Source organism: Schistocerca gregaria, chromosome 9 (assembly GCF_023897955.1).
Source record: "Schistocerca gregaria isolate iqSchGreg1 chromosome 9, iqSchGreg1.2, whole genome shotgun sequence".
Classification (NCBI taxonomy): domain Eukaryota; kingdom Metazoa; phylum Arthropoda; class Insecta; order Orthoptera; family Acrididae; genus Schistocerca; species Schistocerca gregaria.
The window spans coordinates 34,107,795-34,129,623 of NC_064928.1; the positions used below are offsets into that span (position 1 = coordinate 34,107,795).

The window sequence follows — 21,829 nt, forward strand, 5'->3', positions numbered from 1 at the left end:
TAAGTGGTCCCGACAGTTGGGATAGCAGTTACTTTTGAATAAGGCTGGGCATCTCGGACATATTCTGAGTCATGGTCACCTTTGTGCTCATACGGCACAGACTACCAAATCCACCGGTTAGTCTCTCAACCGTTAGGGTTAAAACTCAATGGGACTCGGGGCAAATAAGGCTAGCAACCTGCTTCCCCGATACTTTAAATATGATGCTGGCAACAATCAGAGCAAAATGCCTTGGACCTTTGGAGGTGACGGAGTCCCACCTCTAACTGACGAACCAGGGACTCCTAAGATACGACTTGGCAAACAAATGGTAATGAGATGGGGAGCTATTAATATCAGTGGGGGCTACCCTGGGAAGAAGGTAGAGCTGGCAGAGGCTGCAAGTAAGATGGGGGTGGACGTTTTAGCTGTTAGTGAGAAAGAAGAGGAAGTGGGAGAATACAAGGTCTACCTGTCAGGAGTCAAAGCAGGAATAGCACAATGGGGTGTAGGGCTTTACATCAGGAAAGAAATGGAACCCAGCGTAGTTGCAGTAAGGTATGTAAACGAACGACTGATGTGGATAGATTTGACAGTGTCTAGCAAGAAAATTAGGATTGTGTCAGTATATTCGCATTGTGAAGGGACAGATCAAGATAAGGTGGATAGTTTTTATGAGGTACTCAGTGATGTAGTTGTTAGAGTAAAGGACAAGGACAGTGTTCTGCTCATGGGTGATTTTAATGCCAGGATTGGAAATCGAACAAAAGGGTATGAAAAGGTTATGGGCAAATTTGGAGAGGATACGGAGGTCAACAGGAACAGGAAACAACTCTTTGATTTCTGTGCCAGTATGGGCTTAGTAATCACAAACTCCTTTTTTAAACATAAGAACATTCACCGATATACTTGGGAAGGCAGGGGAACCAGACCTGTCATTGACTACATAATAACAAATCAGGAATTAAGGAAGGCTGTGAGGGACACACGTGTATTCAGGGGATTCTTTGATGACACTGATCATTATTTAATCTGCAGTGAAATTGGGATTGTGAGGCCGAAAGTGCAGGAGGTCTGGTCCATATGTAGGAGGATAAGGGCGGAGAAACTTCAGGATAAGGAAATCAGGCACAAGTACATAACAGCAATCTCAGAAAGGTACCAGTTAGTTGAATGGTCAATTACAGTCATTGGAAAAGAAATGGGCAAGGTACAGGGACACAGTACTAGAAGTGGCTAAAGAATGTCTGGGAACAGTAGTGTGTAAAAGTAGAATGAAGCAAACAGCTTGGTCGAATGACACAGTCTGTGCAGCCTGTAAAAGGAAAAAGAAGGCGTATCAAAAATGGCTTCATACTAGAACTCAGGTAGACAGAGAAAGCTATGTTGAAGAAAGAAACAAAGCCAAACAGATAATTGCAGCATCCAAGAAGAAATCTTGGGAAGACTTTGGAAACAGGTTGGAGACTCTGGGTCAAGCTGCTGGAAAACCAATCTGGAGTGTAATTAGCAATGTTCGAAAGGGAGGTAAGAAGGAAATGACAAGTATTTTGGACAGGTCAGGAAAACTGCTGGTGAATCCTGTGGATGCCTTGGGCAGATGGTGGGAATATTTTGAAGAGTTGCTCAATGTAGGTTAAAATACGATCAGCAATGTTTCAGATTACAAGGTAGAATGGGATAGGAATGATGATGGAAATAGGATCACATTTGAGGAAGTGGAGAAAATGGTCAATAGATTGCAGTGCAATAAAGCAGCTGGGGTGGATGAAATTAAGTCAGAACTCATCAAATACAGTGGAACGTCAGGTCTTAAATGGCTACACAGGATAATTGAAATGGCCTGGGAGTCAGGACAGCTTCCATCAGACTGGACAAAAGCTGTAATAACACCAATCTTTAAACATGGAAACAGAAAAGATTGTAACAACTACAGAGGTATCTCTTTAATCAGCGTTGTGGGTAAAATCTTGTCAGGTATTGTTGAAAGGAAAGTGCATGTATTAGTTGAGGACCAATTGGATGAAAATCAATGTGGGTTTAGGCCTCTTAGAGTTTGTCAGGACCAGATCTTTAGTTTATGGCAAATAATGCAGAAGTGTTATGAGTGGAACAGGGAACTGTATCTATGCTTTATAGATCTAGAGAAGGCATATGACCACGTCCCTAGGAGTAAGTTATTGTCTGTTCTACGAGATTATGGAATAGGAGGCAAACTTTTGCAAGCAATTAAAGGTCTTTACATGGATAGTCAGGCAGCCTTTAGAGTTGATGGTAAATTGAGTTCATGGTTCAGAGAAGTTTCAGGGGTAAGACAAGGCTGCAACCTGTCTCCACTGTTGTTCGTATTATTTATGGATCATATGTTGAAAACAATAGACTGGCTGGGTGAGATCAAGATATGTGAACACAAAATAAGCAGCCTTGCATATGCGGATGACTTAGTTGTGATGGCAGCTTTGATTGAAAGTTTTCAAAATAATATTTCAGAGCTAGATCAGAAATGTAAGGACTATGGTTTGAAGATTAGCATCTCCAAAACGAAAGTAATGTCAGTGGGAAAGAAATATAAACAGATTGAGCGCCAAATAGGAGGAACAAAGTTAGGACAGGTGGACAGTTTCAAGTACTTAGAATGCATATTCTTACAGGATGGCAACATAGTGAAAGAACTGGAAGCGAGGTGTAGCAAAGCTAATGCAGTGAGCGGTCAGCTACGATCTACTCTCTTCTGCAAGTAGAAAGTCAGTACCAAGACTAAGTTATCTGTGCACCGTTCCATCTTTTGACCAACTTTGTTGTATGGGAGTGTAAGCTTGGTGAATTCAGGTTACCTTATCAACAAGGCTGAGGTTACGGATATGAAAGTAGCTAGGATGATTGCAGGTACTAGCAGCTGGGAACAATATCAGGAGGGTGTCCACAATGAGGAAATCAAAGAAAAACTGGGAATTAACTCTATAGATGTAGCACTCAGCATGAACAGGCTTGGATGGTTGGGTCATGTTACACGCATGGGAGAAGCAAGGTTACCCAAGAGACTCATGGGTTCAGCAGTAGAGGGTAGGAGGAGTCGGGGCAGACCAAGGAGAAGGTACCTGGATTCGGTTAAGAATGATTTTGAAGTATAGGTTTAACATCAGAAGAGGCACCAATGTTAGCACTGACTATGGGATCATGGAGGAATTTTATAAGGGGGCTATGCTCCAGACTGAACGCTGAAAGGCATAATCAGTCTTAAATGATGATGATGATGATGATGATGATTTAAACTAAGGACTAAGATATATGTCATGTAAAACGTTACCTGACTTTTGCAGCTTCCCTTACGTGAGGGATGTCTTCATCCAGTTTCAGAATCTCATTGAACTGAAACAGAATTAGAAGGAAAAATTACTGTCACTCACAAGAAATATAGAGCCTTACATGAGCATCACAGTCAGTTTACTAGATATTTTTACAAATGAACTATTCACATGTTTTTCATAAATATGTAAATGAAAGAACACTGGCAACTGAAGTTTAGTTCTCTTACTAAATCATATGACTTTGCCTTTCTTCAACCACATGTTTGCTGATAATCTTATAACAACCTTCTCCTTAAAGAAATATTCGCTTCCTGTAAACAGTGAACCTAGTTCAACTCAGTCTCTTTCATTGTTTTCTAGTCGTTTCCCACATCGTTCCATAAGCTCGTATCCAGCTCCTGTCGTTGTTAAGTTTTTTTCTCTCCAATCTTCTTTCATTTTTTGTCCCTTACCCAAGTTCCACGCATAACCATTTCTACTCATCTGTGTACGAACTTAGCATTTCCTTCATCTCTACAACAGAGTGGCAAAGTAGGCAAACTATGCTCTAACCTGATCTTTGCTATGCCTTCTGCCGTGATCCTGTCAGTAACTTACACGATTTTCACTGAGCCACACTTCTGTTGCCTCTGAATGCCGAACACCTTCCTCACATAATCTTTTAAATGGCTACATAGTTGTCTCCCGAGTTCCACATCCACAGAACTCCTTGCCTTCTTGTGAGGATAACTGCTATATGTGTCACATTGGCAATGAGCAAGCAGGGTTTTCATCAAACAGTACAGCTGAAAATTGATTTTTGAGTTTCTAAAGAGTAAAATTTAAATGATTACATTCATTATGCATTATGAAGAGAAAGTACCTCACTGCAACTAGAGAATGAAATATTAAGACCATTATCAATAGAAACACAAACTATAAAACTTGTTTTACTTATATAATCAACTGAAACTGAAGGCCCGACCGAGGTGGTACCGCCTTCACGTTTGAGCCCGAAAACAGAGATCGGAGGGAGTAATGGCACACACTCCAATAGTCTACATCGAAGTGCTGTCACATTCTACACTTCTCTTTGCAAAACTTCTCACACACTCCCTTTCTGAAAACATTTATTCACATTGTAATGTGTACGAACAAATGTTTCTCCCGAATAAAATGTGATTGCAGTATTTGAAACAACACTGCACGCCAAAAAAGTAAAGCACCGAGAAGAAATGGTCGGATGTCACTGTAACTTTGTACACGCACATGCCCTCGGTGGATACGTGAATGATTAAAGAGTTGCCATTCTCCTTGACAGGTAGAATGGTCACAAGAGTGCACTAGTGATGTTATCATGATCGGTAGGCTATATACAGGATGGGAACAGTGTCAGATGTTGAGTATCATTGTGAAGGAGACGGAGAAGCTGCATACTTGTGAGAGATAGTGATCAGCACCTTATTGTGAGTCTCCATGTGGTCAGCTGGTCTAATTGTGCGATATACAGATTTGTGTGTTTCAGCGACAGTGGCCCATCGGACAGCACGGGAACACGAAGGTGAGCATACTCGTCATCGAGATCCTGTTGACCACGTCTGGCCATCTCGAGGGAGTACTGGCCACCAAGCATATCGTAACCTCTTCATGACTCTGTCTGCCATCTGACAACGAGTAATGGACTCCCAGCAAAATTTTGTATCAGCCACCACCATTGGTTAGAGGCTAACAGCAGCCAGACTAAAGAATTACTGTCCCATGCGTAGGCTGCCATTAATACAGCAACACAAATGGCTGCGTTTGCAGTTTTGCCATGCCTGGGAATTGCAGATTGCTGATGAATGGCATGATTGTGTTCGGTGACGAATTCCATCCTTCCAGGGTTTCTGAGTATCACAGCTGTGCTACTCCTGGCATCACGACGTGGGGAGCCATCGGCTACAATTTTGAGTAATGACTGGTGACGAATGAGAGAACTCTGACTCCACGACGGTCACAAGCATTCTGCGTCCTCGTGCACGCGTTACCTCTTGTGCGACAGTGCCGTGGTGCCATTTTTCGACAGAACGCTGCTCGTCCATAAACAGCATGTGTCTGTCGGCTGTATGTGTGATGCGGTACTTCCGTGACCGATGATATCCTCAGCTCTGTCCCCAATAGAATGTGTGGCGTCTGCTCGGGTGTCGACTCTGTCCCGATGCCAGTTGCGGGTAGGCTCAGCTTGGGAGACGGTGCGTCAGCTCTGTGACACCCTTGGCGAGCAAGTTGGTGCACACGTCCCGGTCAGAGGGCATGAATGTCATACTGATAAAGAGGGCTCGTACAGCTGACATCTTTGTAAATTCGATTCACTTCTGCAATTACTGAAATAACATCACGTACCCTCATAACTTGAAAAGTTTTATTTCGTTTCCTGCTGTCCTGGGAGCTTCACTTTTTTTGTCATTCACATCTGAAGACTTGTTTATTCTGCCACCTTTCAAAATCAAATCCCATCAACAGAAGAGTTTTTCTCAGTTTTATTGCTACCCTCAAACTCTTGCACTGGTGTTCCTTCTTTGAAATGTTAGTAATATCACATATATTGCTGCCTAATAGCACATTTATCTGTATATCAGTGAGATATGTACTGCATGTGTTTCTTTTCTTTTTGTGTTGATAGCTAAATTCTATTCCTATCGGCATCATCTCCCTCTTGCTATAATTTACATATTGTTGGCTTTCTCGAGTTTAACATCATCTTTTGTGTCAGCACTACTTACTTTACTCTCCTTCTCATTGTCAGAAAAGCTACTTATGTTACCAGCAAGCTGTCACAGCTGACCACAAAAGTTATTTTCTTTGATCAATTTCTGTACTTGCACTGTGAGGTAGCAATGTGTTGTACTCTGACCTAGAACGTGGCTATAGCTACTTGTGCGACTGTGTCAGTTCTTGTTGTTGCTGAATCTACAGTTTTCTTTTGCGAGTATTACATTTGAGTTGAAAGTCTGGTGGCCGGAGAGAGAAATATTTTGGAACATTTACAGTGTGGTGATACACATTACTCAAGAGGAGTGAGCCCTATTCTGACATCTTCTTACTGATGAACAACACTCGCATCCAAAACTTATTGATGTGATGAGGAAAGAGAAACATAAAATAACATACCAAGTTAAAAGTATAGATATTGAGCATTGGTTTTATTTTTATTTTTGAGTGTAGCAAGCTCTATTAAGAGACAGGAGTAGGACGGTAATCACAGTAACTTTGCAAGAGGAGATATCAGCTCAAATGCGGCAAAGAATATTTTGTGGATTGCTATCCTGTGCGGGAGATGAACTGATCCAAAGAATGGATATGTATGAGATGAAAAATGAACTTGTGACACATTACTGTGACTCTGTATACTGAACAATGAAGGTGGTCATTTAATGCAGTTCACATATTTGACGATGAAGAGGGTATTTGAATGGTTAACACAAAAGTAGTGTGGCAAATTATTTATGAAAAAGTAATGTAGCAGAGATAGCAATTTTGAATTGTAAAGTAATTACAGCAAAGTTGGAGCAGAAATCCTGAGATAACACCTTTCAGACAAAGATAAATTCTGTGTGTGTGTGTGTGTGTGTGTGTGTGTGTGTTTGTTTGTTTGTTTTCTTTTCTGAAGAAGGCCAGAAGCTGAATGTGGCTGTCGGAAACTCAACATGTCATCTTTATAGTTAATAGCAGTCTATCCTTTTCCAAATATTGTTGATATTCCATAGTGATTTAGATAGCATTAAAAAGGCCATGTCCATTTAACACACAAAATCAGCCAATGGCTGTCTAAAGACCTCCACTGTTCTCCACAAATAAAGCAGTGTGTGGCTTTTACAAATATAGTCTTAAGTTAAAACTGCAGAAGGTAGACCTACGTACCTTTACCTCTCGGGCACAAAATTTATTGTACAGTATAGTCCAGAAGTCAATGTCAAAATAATGAAACGATATTTTGATGCTATACATCCAACAGTAATATTTATTTGGCGAGATACACCCGGTTTCTGTTTCTTTTATCCCATCTGGTAGGATTACTGATGTAAGTTAGGAACAGAAGAGTTGCCGAAGTGGCATCCAATTGAAAGACTTCCACCACCCCACTGAGCCATACAGTATTATTATTATTATTATTATTATTATTATTATTATTATTGTTGTTGTTGTTGTTGTTGTTACACATCTCTTTTTTGAGAAATCCTCTCAGAACTCACTTCCAACTGTTGTCACTAGAATGTAATTGCAGGCTATAATAGTAATGACACATCATGTTTCAAACCAGACAATCTCCATGCTGTCGCCATTGTTGCCTTTAAGCATGACACTGCAAGAATGTCAGCTAGGTAATAATTTGTATTGAAATAAATAAAAAAAACAATGAAATCCTGAATATTCAATACCAATCTGCAAAGCATGAGTGCTCATATATTGATTTGTTTTATACTTTTTTATAAAATTAAAAAGCTGCCTTTGATTTTGGCCAAATGACAAATTTGGAACTCTCATACGCTTGACAGTTTATGACGTGCACACGGCACACACATTCATGCAATTATAAACAGACCTGGAGCCCGAGAACCCAGGAACAATAATAAAGATACACAAGTGCGATGTAAGTAGTTGCTATTAAGCAACAATTGTTACCCAACACCCCAGTGCACTTCCCCAACGTTTGTTGTTGTTGTTGTTGTTGTTATCTTCAGTCCTGAGACTGGTTTGATGCAGCTCTCCATGCTACCCTATCCTGTGCAAGCTTCTTCATCTCCCAGTACCTACTGCAGCCTACATCCTTCTGAATCTGCTTAGTGTATTCATTTCTTGGTCTCCCTCTACGATTTTTACCCTCCACGCTGCCCTCCAATACTAAATTGGTGATCTCTTGATGCCTCAGAACATGTCCTACCAACCGATCCCTTCTTCATGTCAAGTTGTGCCGCAAACTACTCTTCTCCCCAATCCTGTTCAACACTTCCTCATTAGTGATGTGATCTACCCATCTAATCTTCAGCATTCTTTTGTAGCACCACATTTCGAAAGCTTCTATTCTATTCTTGTCCAAACTATTTATTGTCCATGTTTCACTTCCATACATGGCTACACTCCATACAAATACTTTCAGAAATGACATCTTGACACTTAAATCTATACTCGATGTTAACAAATATCTCTTCTTCAGAAACGCTTTACTTGCCATTGCCAGTCTACATTTTATATCCTCTCTACTTCGACCACCATCAGTTATTTTGCTCCCCAAATAGCAAAACTCCTTTACTACTTTAAGTGTCACATTTCCTAATCTAATTCCCTCAGCTTCACCCAACTTAATTTGACTACATTCCATTATTCTCGTTTTGCTTTTGTTGATGTTCATCTTATACCCTCCTCTCAAGACACTGTCCACTCTGTTCAACTGCTCTTCCAAGTCCTTTGCTGTCTCTGATAGAATTACAATGTCATCGGCAAACCTCCAAGTTTTTATTTCTTCTCCATTGATTTTAATACCTACTCCAATTTTTTCTTTTATTTCCTTTACTGCTTGCTCAATATACAGACTGAATAACATCAGGGAGAGGCTACAATGCTGTCTTACTCCCTTCCCAACCACTGCTTCCCTTTCATGCCCCTCGACTCTTATAACTGCCATCAGGCTTCTGTACAAATTGTAAATAGCTTTTGCGCCCTGTATTTTCCCCAGCCACCTTTAGAATTTGAAAGAGAGTTTTCCAGTCAATATTGTCAAAAGCTTTCTCTAAGTCTACAAATGCTAGAAACGTAGGTTTGCCTTTCCTTAATCTTTCTTCTAAGATAAGTCGTAGGGTCAGTATTGCCTCATGTGTTCCCACACGGAGTCCAAAGTGATCTTCCCCGAGGTCAGCTTCTACAAGTTTTTCCATTCATCTGTAAAGAATTTGTGTTAGTATTTTGCAACTGTGACTTATTAAACTGATAGTTCGGTAATTTTCACATCTGTCAACACCTGCTTTCTTTGGGTATTTCGCCTGTCTCGTACATCTTGCTAACCAGATGCTAGAGTTTTGTCAGGACTCGCTCTCCAAAGGCCATCAGTTGTTCTAATGGAATATTGTCTACTCCCGGGGCCTTGTTTCAACTCAGATCTTTCAGTGCTCTGTCAAACTCTTCACACAGTATCGTATCTCCCATTTCATCTTCATCTACATCCTCTTCCATTTCCATAATATTGTCCTCAAGTACATCACCCTTGTATAGTCCCCCTATATACTCCTTCCACCTTTCTGCTTTCCCTTCTTTGCTTAGAACTAGGTTTCCATATGTGCTCTTGATATTCATACAAGTGGTTCTCTTTTCTCCAAAGGTCTCTTTAATTTTCCTGTAGGCAGTATCTATCTTACCCCTAGTGAGATAAGTCTCTACATCCTTACATTTGTCCTCTAGACATCTCTGCTTAGCCATTTTGCACTTCCTGTCGATCTCATTTTTGAGATGTTTGTATTCCTTTTTGCCTGCATTTACTGCATTTTTATATTTTCTCCTTTCATCAATTAAATTCAATATTTCTTCTGTTACCAAAGGGTTTCTACTAGCCCTCGTCTTTGTACCTATTTGATCTTCTGCTGCCTTCACTATTTCATCCCTCAAATCTACCCATTCTTCTTCTACTGTATTTCTTTTCTCCTATTCCTGTCAATTATTCCCTTATGCTCTCCCCGAGACTCTGTACAACCTCTGGTATAGTCAGTTTATCCAGGTCCCATCTCCTTAAATTCCCTCCTTTTTGCAGTTTCTTCAGTTTTAGTCTACAGTTCATAACCAATAGGTTGTGGTCAGAGTCCACATGTGCCTCTGGAAATGTCTTACAATTTAAAACCTTGTTCCTAAACCTCTGTCTTACCATTATATTATCTATCTGAAACCTGTTAGTATCTCCACGGTTCTTCCATGTATACAACCTTCTTTCATGATTCTTAAACCAAGTGTTAGCTATGATTAAGTTAGGCTCTGCGCAAAATTCTACCAGGCGGCTTCCTCTTTCATTTCTTAGCCCCAATCCTATTCACCTACTATGTTTCCTTCTCTCCCTTTTCCTACTCTTGAATTCCAGTCACCCATGACTATTAAATTTTCATCTCCCTTCACTACCTCAATAATTTCTTTTATCTCATCATACATTTCATCAATTTCTTTGTCGTCTGCAGAGCTAGTTGGCATATAAACTTGCACTATTGTAGTAGGCGTGGGCTTCGTGTCTATCTTGGCCACAATAATGAGTTCACTGTGCTGTTTGTAGTAGCTTACCCACACTCCTGTTTTTTTATTTATTATTAAACCTACTCCTGCATTGCCCCTGTTTGATTTTGTATTTATAACCCTGTATTCACCTGACAAAAAGTCTTGTTCCTCCTGCCACCGAACTTCACTAATTCCCACTATGTCTAACTTTAACCTATCTATTTCCTTTTTAAAATTTGCTAATCTACCTGCCCAATTAAGGGATCTGAGAGGACTCCATCATCATTTAATCATACAGTAAAGCTGCATGCCCTCGGAAAAAATTATGACTGTAGTTTTCCCTTGCTTTCAGCCGTTCGCAGTACCAGAACAGCAAGGCCTTTGCTTATACAAGTCAAAAACTAACAATTTCTTAAATACTCACTCAGAGTGATTTGTAACAAAATTACCCTGAAAATTTCTTTGTCAACAAACAATTCTACTCCTCTTAAACTCTGTCACAGAACTTCTTCAGAGTTCCCTGACTTTTCCATTAAATTCCATTTTCCTGAGGATTTCCAATTTTCCAGACAAGTTTCCGCCCTTTTAAACCGACGCAGATGAACTATCTCCACTATTGATTGTCAACTGACCTTCTTGTCAAGCACCTCCACGAGGTAGTGCAGCAGGGTAGTGCCGCGAGCCGCACTGGACCGTGTGTCCAGCCTATTCAGGGAGGCCAGGCGGAAGCCACGGGCATTGCCACGTGCACCGCGGTTCATGTAGTTGCCCAATGCCAGCACCACATCCAGCAGACGCCGCAGGCGCCGCGACCACACTACCTTCCGCGAGGCTTCCAGCACTGCCCTCACGCGTGGTTCCAGCTCGCACACTGATGTTGTGAAGCACTTCTTGTAGTGCAGGCTCCTTAGCTGCTGCTCGTAGTGGCCAATCCTGTGGGCAAGTTGAAGAGTTACGAATACTGATACTAACACTGACGTCTTTCCCGTGTGACCGAGGTCAGGTAAACATTTATAAATATTTATTTTGTTGTATTTACATTAAGTTTATTTCAATATACACTGATGAACCAAAACATTAAGACCAGCTGCCTAATAAAAATTGGTTCACCTTTGAAATTCAATACAGGAGAGATCCAGTAAGGCAAGGATTCGACAAGTCCTCTATAGGTTTCTAGAAGTATGTGGCACCAGATGTGTACACACAGGACGCTCGATTCCCATAAATTAGAGAGTGGTGATTTGTAGCTGTAAGTATGGCACCCAGTAGCATCTCAGGTATGTTCTATTGGATTCACATAGGTGGATTTTGTGGCTGAGACGTTGAGCCGAGTTCAGTATCGTGCTTCTCAAACATCGTAACACAACTCTGGTCTCATGATGTGGCCATTTATCCTGCTGGAAGGTGCCATCACTGTCAGGAAGACACCGAGCATGAAGGGATGCAGGTGGTCTGCAATAATGTTCACAAAGTGCACAGCTGTCTCAGTGCTTTACATTACTACCACAGGTCCCGTGCGAGCCCCGGTCAATGTCCGTTTAGCTCAGTACTGCCCCCACTGGCCTACGTCTGTAGTGAGATGCACGCTTTGAGCAGCTGTTTGGCTGGATGACGTGTATCCGCAGAGAACCGTGAGCCAGATCTAAAGGGGAACATAATTCGTCTGATCGAGTGACACATTTCCTAGTGACACATTTCCTCTGATGTGAGGTCCTGTGCCCACTGCAATCTTAATGGACAATATTGTTGCACGAGTACAGGAACATAATGGTCATCTGGTGCACTGAATAGTGGGTTCTAAAACACTTGTACCTGCACCGGCATTGCACTCTGCCATCAGATTTGCAACAGACTGGCTCCTATTCTGCTTTACAGAATGGGCAAGCCTCCACCCTCTGAGGTGTGGACCTCCGATACCTTATCGCCTATTTGAGGTTTCATAGTCCTTTGACCACTTTCCATACATGTCTGTAACAATTTCCCCTTTTTCAAAGTCACTTGTGTCAGTGTATTTCCTCATTTGTGAACTGTATTTTCAGCAGAAAATTCCACATTCGGATTTGCCCTACTCAAATAGCTTCCTTAGGGTGTCATGTGTGCTCAGTGCCACAAGGCAACAATCCATCTTGTGGTGAGCTGTGGTAATAATGCTTTGGTTCATAACTGTATCCATACAGTTTTGTTTCTTTTCTGTTTCTTGTGGAATTTACACGACCACAACAACACTGCACTGTATTTCTCTATTGATGCAGAGGTTTGCAGTGCCTAACGGTCAGCCTAACTGTCTGTTCCTACCCGTGGGTGAGCTGAGTGGCAGCTAGGGGTGTCCTTATACAATGAGACAATGTTGCACAGGCTGATCTACATGCTGGTATTGCGCAGGGATGTGTAATCCACCATTTACCTGTGTATTTTAATTGATTTTCATAATGGCCACTATTAAGCTTGCCTTACAGGGTGGTCGAAAACTGTCTGAAAATCTCATAAGGGTTGTGCTGAAAAGTAATTGTTAGGAAAAAATTCAGATGTTGCACCACTTTAGTGTTAATTAGTGTCAAAGTTAGCCAATTGAGCTGTCGCCGAGTGTGTTCTTCATTTAAGAATAACCGAATGTGAGAGTGATACAAAAATTGGACATGGGACAGTAGTAAGGATCGAATCTGTGTCAAAGGCTGAGCAGTCTTGTGCACTGTCGTCTACACTGGAGTCTACACTCCGTCTACACTCCGAGAACAACTGACACTTACTGTTTCTGGCCGATCACTTGAATGGCCCAGTTGCTTAACTTTGATATGAGTTAATTTGGAAATGGTGAAGTATATTTACTTTTTTCCTTAACATTTGCATATGGATATGTCCATATATTTATTTTACAAAATAAAAATGACATCTGCATTCTTCATTAGTCATTGCTAACATAACTGTACCACTACAATCTTACCCTACGAGTAGCATCAGAAGTTAATACTACCTACATGCAATTTCTACGGCACTGTTGGGCCTTCACATAACGGTGCTTGTGCTTTTGTATCTGGCCGATATCGGGCTCTTGGAACAGTTTTATGTTTCGCATACTAAAAGTGTACCATACAGTAGATCTCAATAATATGTCTCACGCGAAACTATTTCTATGCCATTTGACTCCTGATACAGCTGTACTTCCAACTATAACAACAGTGTTGGAGATACAAAGCTTGTAATAAAGAAGGTGGTAAATCAGTATAGTGATCTAGTCTGGACTCCTACATATGCAGGGAAATGGGCGAAACGGTTTAGTTTCTATACTTACTTTTGATATTTCGTACAGGAAGCGGTCAGCTCGTGCCAGGCTGTCAATCTCCTCTGCATGCTCTTCCAGCAGAGCAGCCTCTTCTGCTGATGGTGTGAACTTAAGCAGCTGCTCCACCATATCGATTGGGAGCTGGTCCCTGCTATCCATGCTTAGTATGGCTCTGCAATACAGTGTGGGAGGCAATAGTGTCACTTTGACATTGTCACTTACATCTCTTGTCGGTTTCAGGAAAGCAATATTCCTGCATAAAAACTTTACGTACAGAGTGCATCTTTGGTAACAAGATTGTTGAGATTACAGGTGACGAGCAAAGGTATAATGGAGAAATGGAAGGAACAAGCTTAACTTGCAGATTTTGGATGGAAAGGGCATATGTAGGTGGGAAAATAAAAGCAATTTTTACCTTAGAATAACAACAAAAGAAATGAGACTGATGCAGTTTACTCACAGAAAGAAAATAAGAGAAGTAAACATGTGTTATTGTGAGATTATGAGTTATAAATTAATAAATGATAGCATTATATTTAGAAACTTTTTCTTTGAAATTTCTCTTTGGCAACTGACAACCTGAGACAATTTGTACACAAATCAACGCAAAACACCACTATACACCTGTTATGAACAGCAACACTAACAACCACTCTCCAGCTAAATCTGACACTGAACCAGATGTTACACTAGGAATAGTGCTGCCCTGGCTACTGGTGTATTCCACAAATTAAAATTACACACCACTTTTCCTAGCAACACCTGAGGATCAAACCAACCGCACACGTCCATAACCCTGGCCATGGATATGGTCTAAATCTTAAAAAGACAGAAACAGACGCATCATATTCTAGATGTATATTTCACTTAGTGATTCTTTATAACAACAGCCCCTTCATGAGGTACAAAATTAGAATTTAGCTGACCCACTACTATCTGAATGAGCAGTAACAAGAGACTCCAGTAACATGGCAGGTGAAAGAAAAAGTACCTAAAGACTTTAGATTTGTTTGGGCAATTACATCTAAAACTAATAGTTATTGAAACAAAGATGCTTCTGACTGAAAGTGCTCATACCTCACAGAAAAATCTGAAGTACTCTATTATTCTCACTGAACTGGAAATAAAACACAATTGATTTAGCTCACAGATCTTGTAATATTACAGGTCTCAGCAGTTCATGTGAATGTTTATCTCACTCCCCCCCACTCTTTCCCTTCCTCACCCTTTCCCCCATTTTTGGTATTGACCAGAGAGGAAATTCATGCCAGTATCGGTGTGTGCTCACTCCATTTTCAACTGCCAGAAGCAATGTGGAAGTGGATAACAAATGCAGACAGAACACAATTATTTGTATGGCTGAGGAGCTTAGAAGCATATTTAGTTTTGTCAGGTTGTCTGCAATTTTGTGCTGAGTACTTTAAACATCTGACAAAATCAGTCTCAGTAAGGAGTAACCCAAAGTATTGAATGGCTCAGTTTTTTAATACTGTTTACACTGAAATGAAAGTCTTCTGCCATAGTCAGAGTACATTTAAGCTGTGTTGGTATTTGTGATAAGACAAAATAGTGTGCCACATCGCAAGTCAAACCCAGATATCTGCCTTTCCACACTTTGTAGCCCGTCTCAATGCTCCAACTTGGCAAGTGTTTGTCTCATTTTCTCCCAAAAGTCTGCAATGCATTTTTCTCATTATGAATGCACTTTAAAACATTCTTTACATCATAACCAATATGATACTGTGTTTACTGGTGTACTGGAGATAAATAACTGTGATAAAAAGGCTTTGCGATTCCTGCTTTGGTGTCGGTGACTGGTTGGCGGGTGGGTCACAAACAGTGAAACAGAGTTTTGCAATTACTACCACAAAATGAACATACAAGTACAAAAACCTTGTGACAAAAGCATTTCCTAATTTTATGAGAGTGTAACCACAAATATTAGAATTTCGTCTCCTGATTTTCTCAAGTGAGTTTTTGTTAAGATACAGAACAGAATTTACTATCAGATGATGTATTCCAAGTGTACCCTGCCACTATAAAGTGAAAAGCATTTGGAGGAAAAAAAAGAAAGAAAAAAGACTGACAGCCCAGCAAATATCACATAGCCTTTCACTGTGGCAATGTAACTCTATATCTCATCACCACTAAGCAGCAAATGCCTCTGAGTCTAGATTGTAAATAGAATAACAGACCTTTGCCTTACTGAATTTTGCATTTATCCACACATCTTAAATGTGGCATAGACTTCTATTAAATGATATGCTTAACTTTCATTATGAAATAATGTAGTATCACTGGAATAAATAACTAACAGAAATTAACCATTCATCATTCCTCTACACATATCACTTTTCCACTTACAGAATGCCACTTTCTTTGTTTCCGTAAATACAAGTAGGAAACTGCAGTTGTTGTTGAGTTACTTTAAATTTAGTATGCAGCTTACTGTGAAACTACAGCTACACAAATAATTGATAAGCAAGCAGTTGGGGCATTACAAAATATAGCTCTTTCTTTTCTTTTCTTTAATGATCAAAGAAAATTAGAATAGCTACTAACCTAGAAATTTCTTCGTCTGACATTTTAAGCTTGGACAGTAAGATGGTGCAATTCTGGGCACGTCTACCATCTATTACTGAGATGACTTTTGTGCAGTTCTTGCCCAGCTTTGATAGATCTTCTACAGAGCCTTCATTCTGGAAGATCGGAAAAGATGAATTAAATTTTCTTGAAAACTCCAAATCAACTGTTAGTGAATTGGGATGAAGTACTAGTACAGAAATGAATGCACAGGTTACATCTTTACCGCACTTTGAACTGTAAAACATGAAGAAAAATTAATAAGTAAAACCAAATTTACAAAACATATGAATGATTGCACTGATAAAAACTTTCAAATGTCCACATTACTTTCTTCTGTTGCAATTGTTGATTTAAGCATCAAAAGTTAACTTAGCTTGACTATTTTTGTCCAGTTATTGCTTGTAACACCATGTTCTTAAACAACAATTTGCTGAGAAAAAAATTATTCAGTACTATGAAATGTGGAAGATTGCAATATTAAGTTATGAAGTACAAACCAAACTATTTTCCACACAAACACCAAAACTGAGGAAGACCTATGCCTACTGCCATTTCCCGTATCTGTTCTACATTCTTATCCCTTACTCTTTCCAGATTTTTTTCTTAACTTCCTAGTTTCGTCTGAATGACAGTGATCTTTCCCTTCTCTCTCTTAGTGTACTGCATATCCTACAAAACCATTCGAGAGACATGTTTTCTTCTGCATTGACAATTCCACTACAGTCACCTTAATGAGAAAACAGAACCTATAAAATAATTACTTTTGTGGTGACCATCCTCATGCTTCATTTAGACAGCTGTGCATGCCGTAACATTGTTGTTCATATATTTCCGTACAGGGTTTGCTTTTGGCTATCAATCATAATCCTAGACAGTAGCATCTTTTTTAAATACTATGTTGAAAGGAATGATCATTATGCGTTATACATGTAGTGGTTTTACGAGTATACAAAAGTATCTACAATCAAATGGAAATGTCCAAATTTGTCAACCAGCCCAGAGCACTCGGAGTCACTTGGCGTAGAGCCCTTAGGTCAAATGCTTCGAGTGAGCATTCTTTTTGCTGCCCCTCTCCTCAGCTGCGGATAGCTAAGGAATGGCAACCTCACTTCTTCGAGGTGTAACCCACCTCCCTCGAACCGTCCTAATGCAGTTCATTTCTGAATAGGTTTGATACAGTCATTGGAACCGCTCAACTTTCTCTGTCAGATACTGAACCGTGTCAGCGCTGTCAGGTGAAAGTTTGTTCAAGTGTTGTCACTAAACAGGTGTCATGTCAGAGGAACTGATACCTCCCGAATCGACCCAGGAACTGATACATCCCGAATCGACCCAGGAACTGATACATCCCGAATTGGCCCACGGTGGTTTGCGTGATTTCAGACGAGTTGTCGGTGGTTCTCGTAGGGCATCGTACAAGGGACAGTTCACGTGAGATTTCATCTTCTCGAGCAAGATTACGTTAGCTGCGTTCTTCATTAGATCTTCTGGAGCAATATTTGTTAGCACAGGTAACGACTAAATGGGAGTGGATCTAACAGTAGCAACGACAATTCTCACAGCTTCATTAAGCTGGGCATCAGTATTTGTTGTGTGGGTGCTGTTTTACCACACAGGAGCACGGTATTCACCAGCGGAGTACACAAGAGCAAGTGCAGCAGACAGCAGAGACTTGATGTCTGTACCCCAACTGCTTCCAGCAATCTTGCAAAGAAGATCCATTCTTCAGCCAAATTTCATGCACTGTAGTTTGAATGAATGTCAAGGATCAATGCAGAGTGATTGCTAAATATATTGTGTTGTAGTTATAGGGCACTTCAGTTCCGTCACGAGTGACATGTAGCTCCTTTTTTTTTATTTAGATGGAACACAGTGACCTCAATTTTATTTGGATTAGGCGGAAGCCTCCATTTATGTGTTACTTGAGCTGTAAGCATACCATATCTACCAATGCCAATTTCTTTGGGTGATGGGAATGGTAGTGCTGACAACAGAAGTTTTACAGTGTGAGCAGGTGTCCTGCAGCTGCATGCAATTCTGCATAGTGTCTTCCCTGTTCTGAAACCTGGCCCCTTCCAGACTCTTGTTACAGTATAGGAAAAAGCCAGGCTGTCAAACCACAGCCTTGTTGTGTTTGCCCAAATCAACTCTGTATTGAGAAAGACAAGTGGGTGCATTATTGTGGTGAAGGTGCCAACTGCCTGATGCTCATAAGTCCTTCCATTTGCATCTCAATACCTCACAAAGTTGACATACAACCTCTTCGTAGTACACTTTACTTATGTTAGTAAGTTCTAGGGTATTCCCGTGATGGATCACAACACTAGAGTCAAAAAAAAGATTGTCAACATGACATCACATTGCTGCAGACCTGCCTCCCCACCCCTTGAGGATGACAGACTATTGCAGTGACTGTAACATTTTTTGTGTTGTACCCACAAACCCAGGACTCATCACAAGTTAACAAAGCTGGGATTACTGTTCACAGTACACAGCATGTCCTGTGTGATTTCTAAATGAAGTTGCTTTTCGTCTAACAACTATGGCACAAATTTTGCAGAGATCTTCCAGAGGTCCAAATGTTCTGTTAAAATGGGAGAAACGAATCCAATACTAATTTTGACTTTTTTTTGGAATTTCCCCGATTGTGATTCATCTATTCTGCTCCACTTGGGTCCTCGCGTAACCGATAATGATCTCATTAACAGACGTTGAGGGCCTACCTAAATGTGCTTCACTCCTCACGGGTGAGTGGCCATCTTAGATATGGTTGTACCCCACCTACCTGTGTGGCACCCATTCCTTCATCCCCAAACACTTGTCAGATCTCACAGATTGTTTCGAATTGAGACTTGCTGAGATTGAAACAAAATTTCATGCAATAATGTTGTTCGGACTCCTGTCATTTTGCCCACAACATAAAAACGACGACTACCACTTATGTGTGTTTACTTGTGGCTAGTGACTGGTTGTTTGTGCACTCGTGAAAAAAAATCAGGCATGCACACTATGTATGCATACAAACACACAGAATATGTGCAGCCTGATTCCACTGTTGGTTTCAACAATAAAAAATAAGGTTGGATTCTTTTTGAATGTCCATCGTACAACTGTATACATGAATTTCTTTAAACCTATCAACGTAACAGGATGCTGATGCAAGTAAATATTGTATACACTTAGGTTTGAGGTGTCTGACATTGTAAAGTGTTCTGTACTGTACATGATCAAATGGGCAGATGATATATAAAAACAGATGAATAAATAATGTGATATACTCTGGAACTTTATCACTAATCTGATAATAGGATACAATCAGTTTCTTTATATTTGCTATGGATATTAAATGCATTTACTCCCATTTAAAGAGAACTGCTATACTTTTCACCAAATCTCCAATTCATTCTGAAATTTACTTAGAATCATAAAGTGACAAAAAATTTCTACCATATGTTGCAAGAAATTCTCATTAAACATAAGCTTCACTTTGAGCAGTCTGGAATGATTTTCAATACTGGGAGCTGTTTATTCAAAATCACTCAAGTGTGAATGCATTTTTTAATGCAAAATTCAATGTTTTGTTTTTATACACATTGTCTTCAGCCTCAACACCAGGCTGACTCATGAGAGATTATATGGAAGGTATGAATCCATTCAATGACTTTCAGTAGGCCCAGAAATTGCTAGGCTCTTCTGATAGATCTTTCACAAAGATCTGTGTAATTAAATTACTGTTGCGTTCATTAATAGCAGTATTCCTACCCTTTCTCTTGTAGACAGAATGTGAGAACCTCTGTCAGTGCAATGGTACCATTAAACCAATAGTACCATTAAACCGAGGCGAATCTTTACTATCTTTCACTGCCTTTATTTTGTGCATATTTTTTTATAGCATGACTTACTATGTGTTTTAGCACTAATCATAACTTTTCTTCTTTTATTGTAATTAAAATCCATGTTTAATATGTATTTTAAATTGGATGTTCGAGACTATAACAGTTCTTGATACGAATGATCTACAAACTAAATGATTTCCATTATTTATTTATTTTTTAAATCCCACAACGACACTGTTTGCACTTTTATAAACTCCTACATCAAATATTTTTAACACTAGCGATAGTTTATTCAGAAACAGAAAATATCAATCCACCCTGATGTCATGCATTCAAATCATTGTGTTCTGGGATCAGCTAGTGATGGATTGTTCAACTGAAAGTAAATGCACTAATACATACTGAGCAAAAATCTGCTCGTCAATGTTCACCTTAATCTCTCAAGTTTTCTCAGAACAACTGATTAATAGGATGCTTCCTTGTGTTCTGCCAATGTGCTGTTTCCATTTTATAAAAATGTGTGTGAAATCTTATGGGACTTAACTGCTAAGGTCATCAGTCCCTAAGCTTACACACTACTTAACCTAAATTATCCTAGGGACAACACACACACACACACACACACACACACACACACACACACACACACACACACACACACATATGCCGTGGGAGGACTCGAACCTCCGCCAGGACCTCCATTTTATACACAATATTCTTAGCCTTATTAAAGATGTCTAGGTCTCCGAAAGCCAGGTGTGTATTGCATTCCAGGTGAATGTTCAATGTCTTATGTGAGGCAGACTATAAGTACAGCTTAGAAGGAATGTCAGGGATGTCAGTACATATCCGATTTAAGCAACCTAACAAATCAGCCGTCACCAAACCCTGCCTCGAATATCACTGTGAAATGAAATACGATGAGACCAGTATGGCAGTGCAAATGCAAAGTTTCTGGGACAGCATAATAGAGGAGTCCATCACAGTAAAGATGTCAGAAAACCTAAAAAACAGATAGCAGTTTTAATAGAAATAACACCTGGGATACAGCACTCAATTTATTAAAATCTTGCCAGACAGCACATTCACAAAAGTTGGAAGACACAGAGAATTTTTGTTTCACAAAATATCGGTGCAAGCTCTGAAAAGAGTGTCAAAGGACATAGTGTACATTGGGGATGGAACTCTGCTATAAATGTTGGTGTGGACAAACAATAGTTCACAGTCTGGTTGGAGTCCACGCAACGAGTACATGTAACAGCAAAACTCACAGCAACAGAAGAAGATGGATGAGTCAGTCTTTGAAACATTGTGCATAAAATGTAAACAACAACTAGGTAGAATACCCAGAAGCAAACTATTAATTTTCATATCTCGAAATAACGACTAACACCCATGAGAATTATTAACACACTGTTCAAATTTTTGTTCTCTGTTTCATCGTAGTGCAGTGCGAAAAATTTTCAGCCATAAAGAGCAAGTTTTGTAAATGGTAAATGGAATCAATTTACCCATGTTTCAGAATAGACAAAAATTTTTCAAATAAAATCATTTACCTTACAAAATGTTGCCTTTTCGCACTCATGTTGTGATCTTCTGCCAACTGTCATTTAGTGGTTTCTCTGACGTTGCAC

At 40.0% G+C, this 21,829-nt stretch overlaps 1 protein-coding gene across 1 annotated transcript in view; it reads right to left on the reverse strand.

The window, feature by feature from the left end:
* LOC126292083 (disheveled-associated activator of morphogenesis 1-like) overlaps positions 1–21,829 on the reverse strand; it is a 113,586-nt gene that overhangs the window by 51,271 nt on the left and 40,486 nt on the right. The window contains exons 7-10 of the mRNA XM_049985892.1: positions 16,336–16,472; positions 13,763–13,945; positions 11,126–11,426; positions 3,287–3,348 (exon numbers count right to left, since the gene is read on the reverse strand). Coding sequence (XP_049841849.1) covers positions 3,287–3,348; positions 11,126–11,426; positions 13,763–13,945; positions 16,336–16,472 — 683 coding nt within the window. The remainder of the gene's footprint in view (positions 1–3,286; positions 3,349–11,125; positions 11,427–13,762; positions 13,946–16,335; positions 16,473–21,829) is intronic.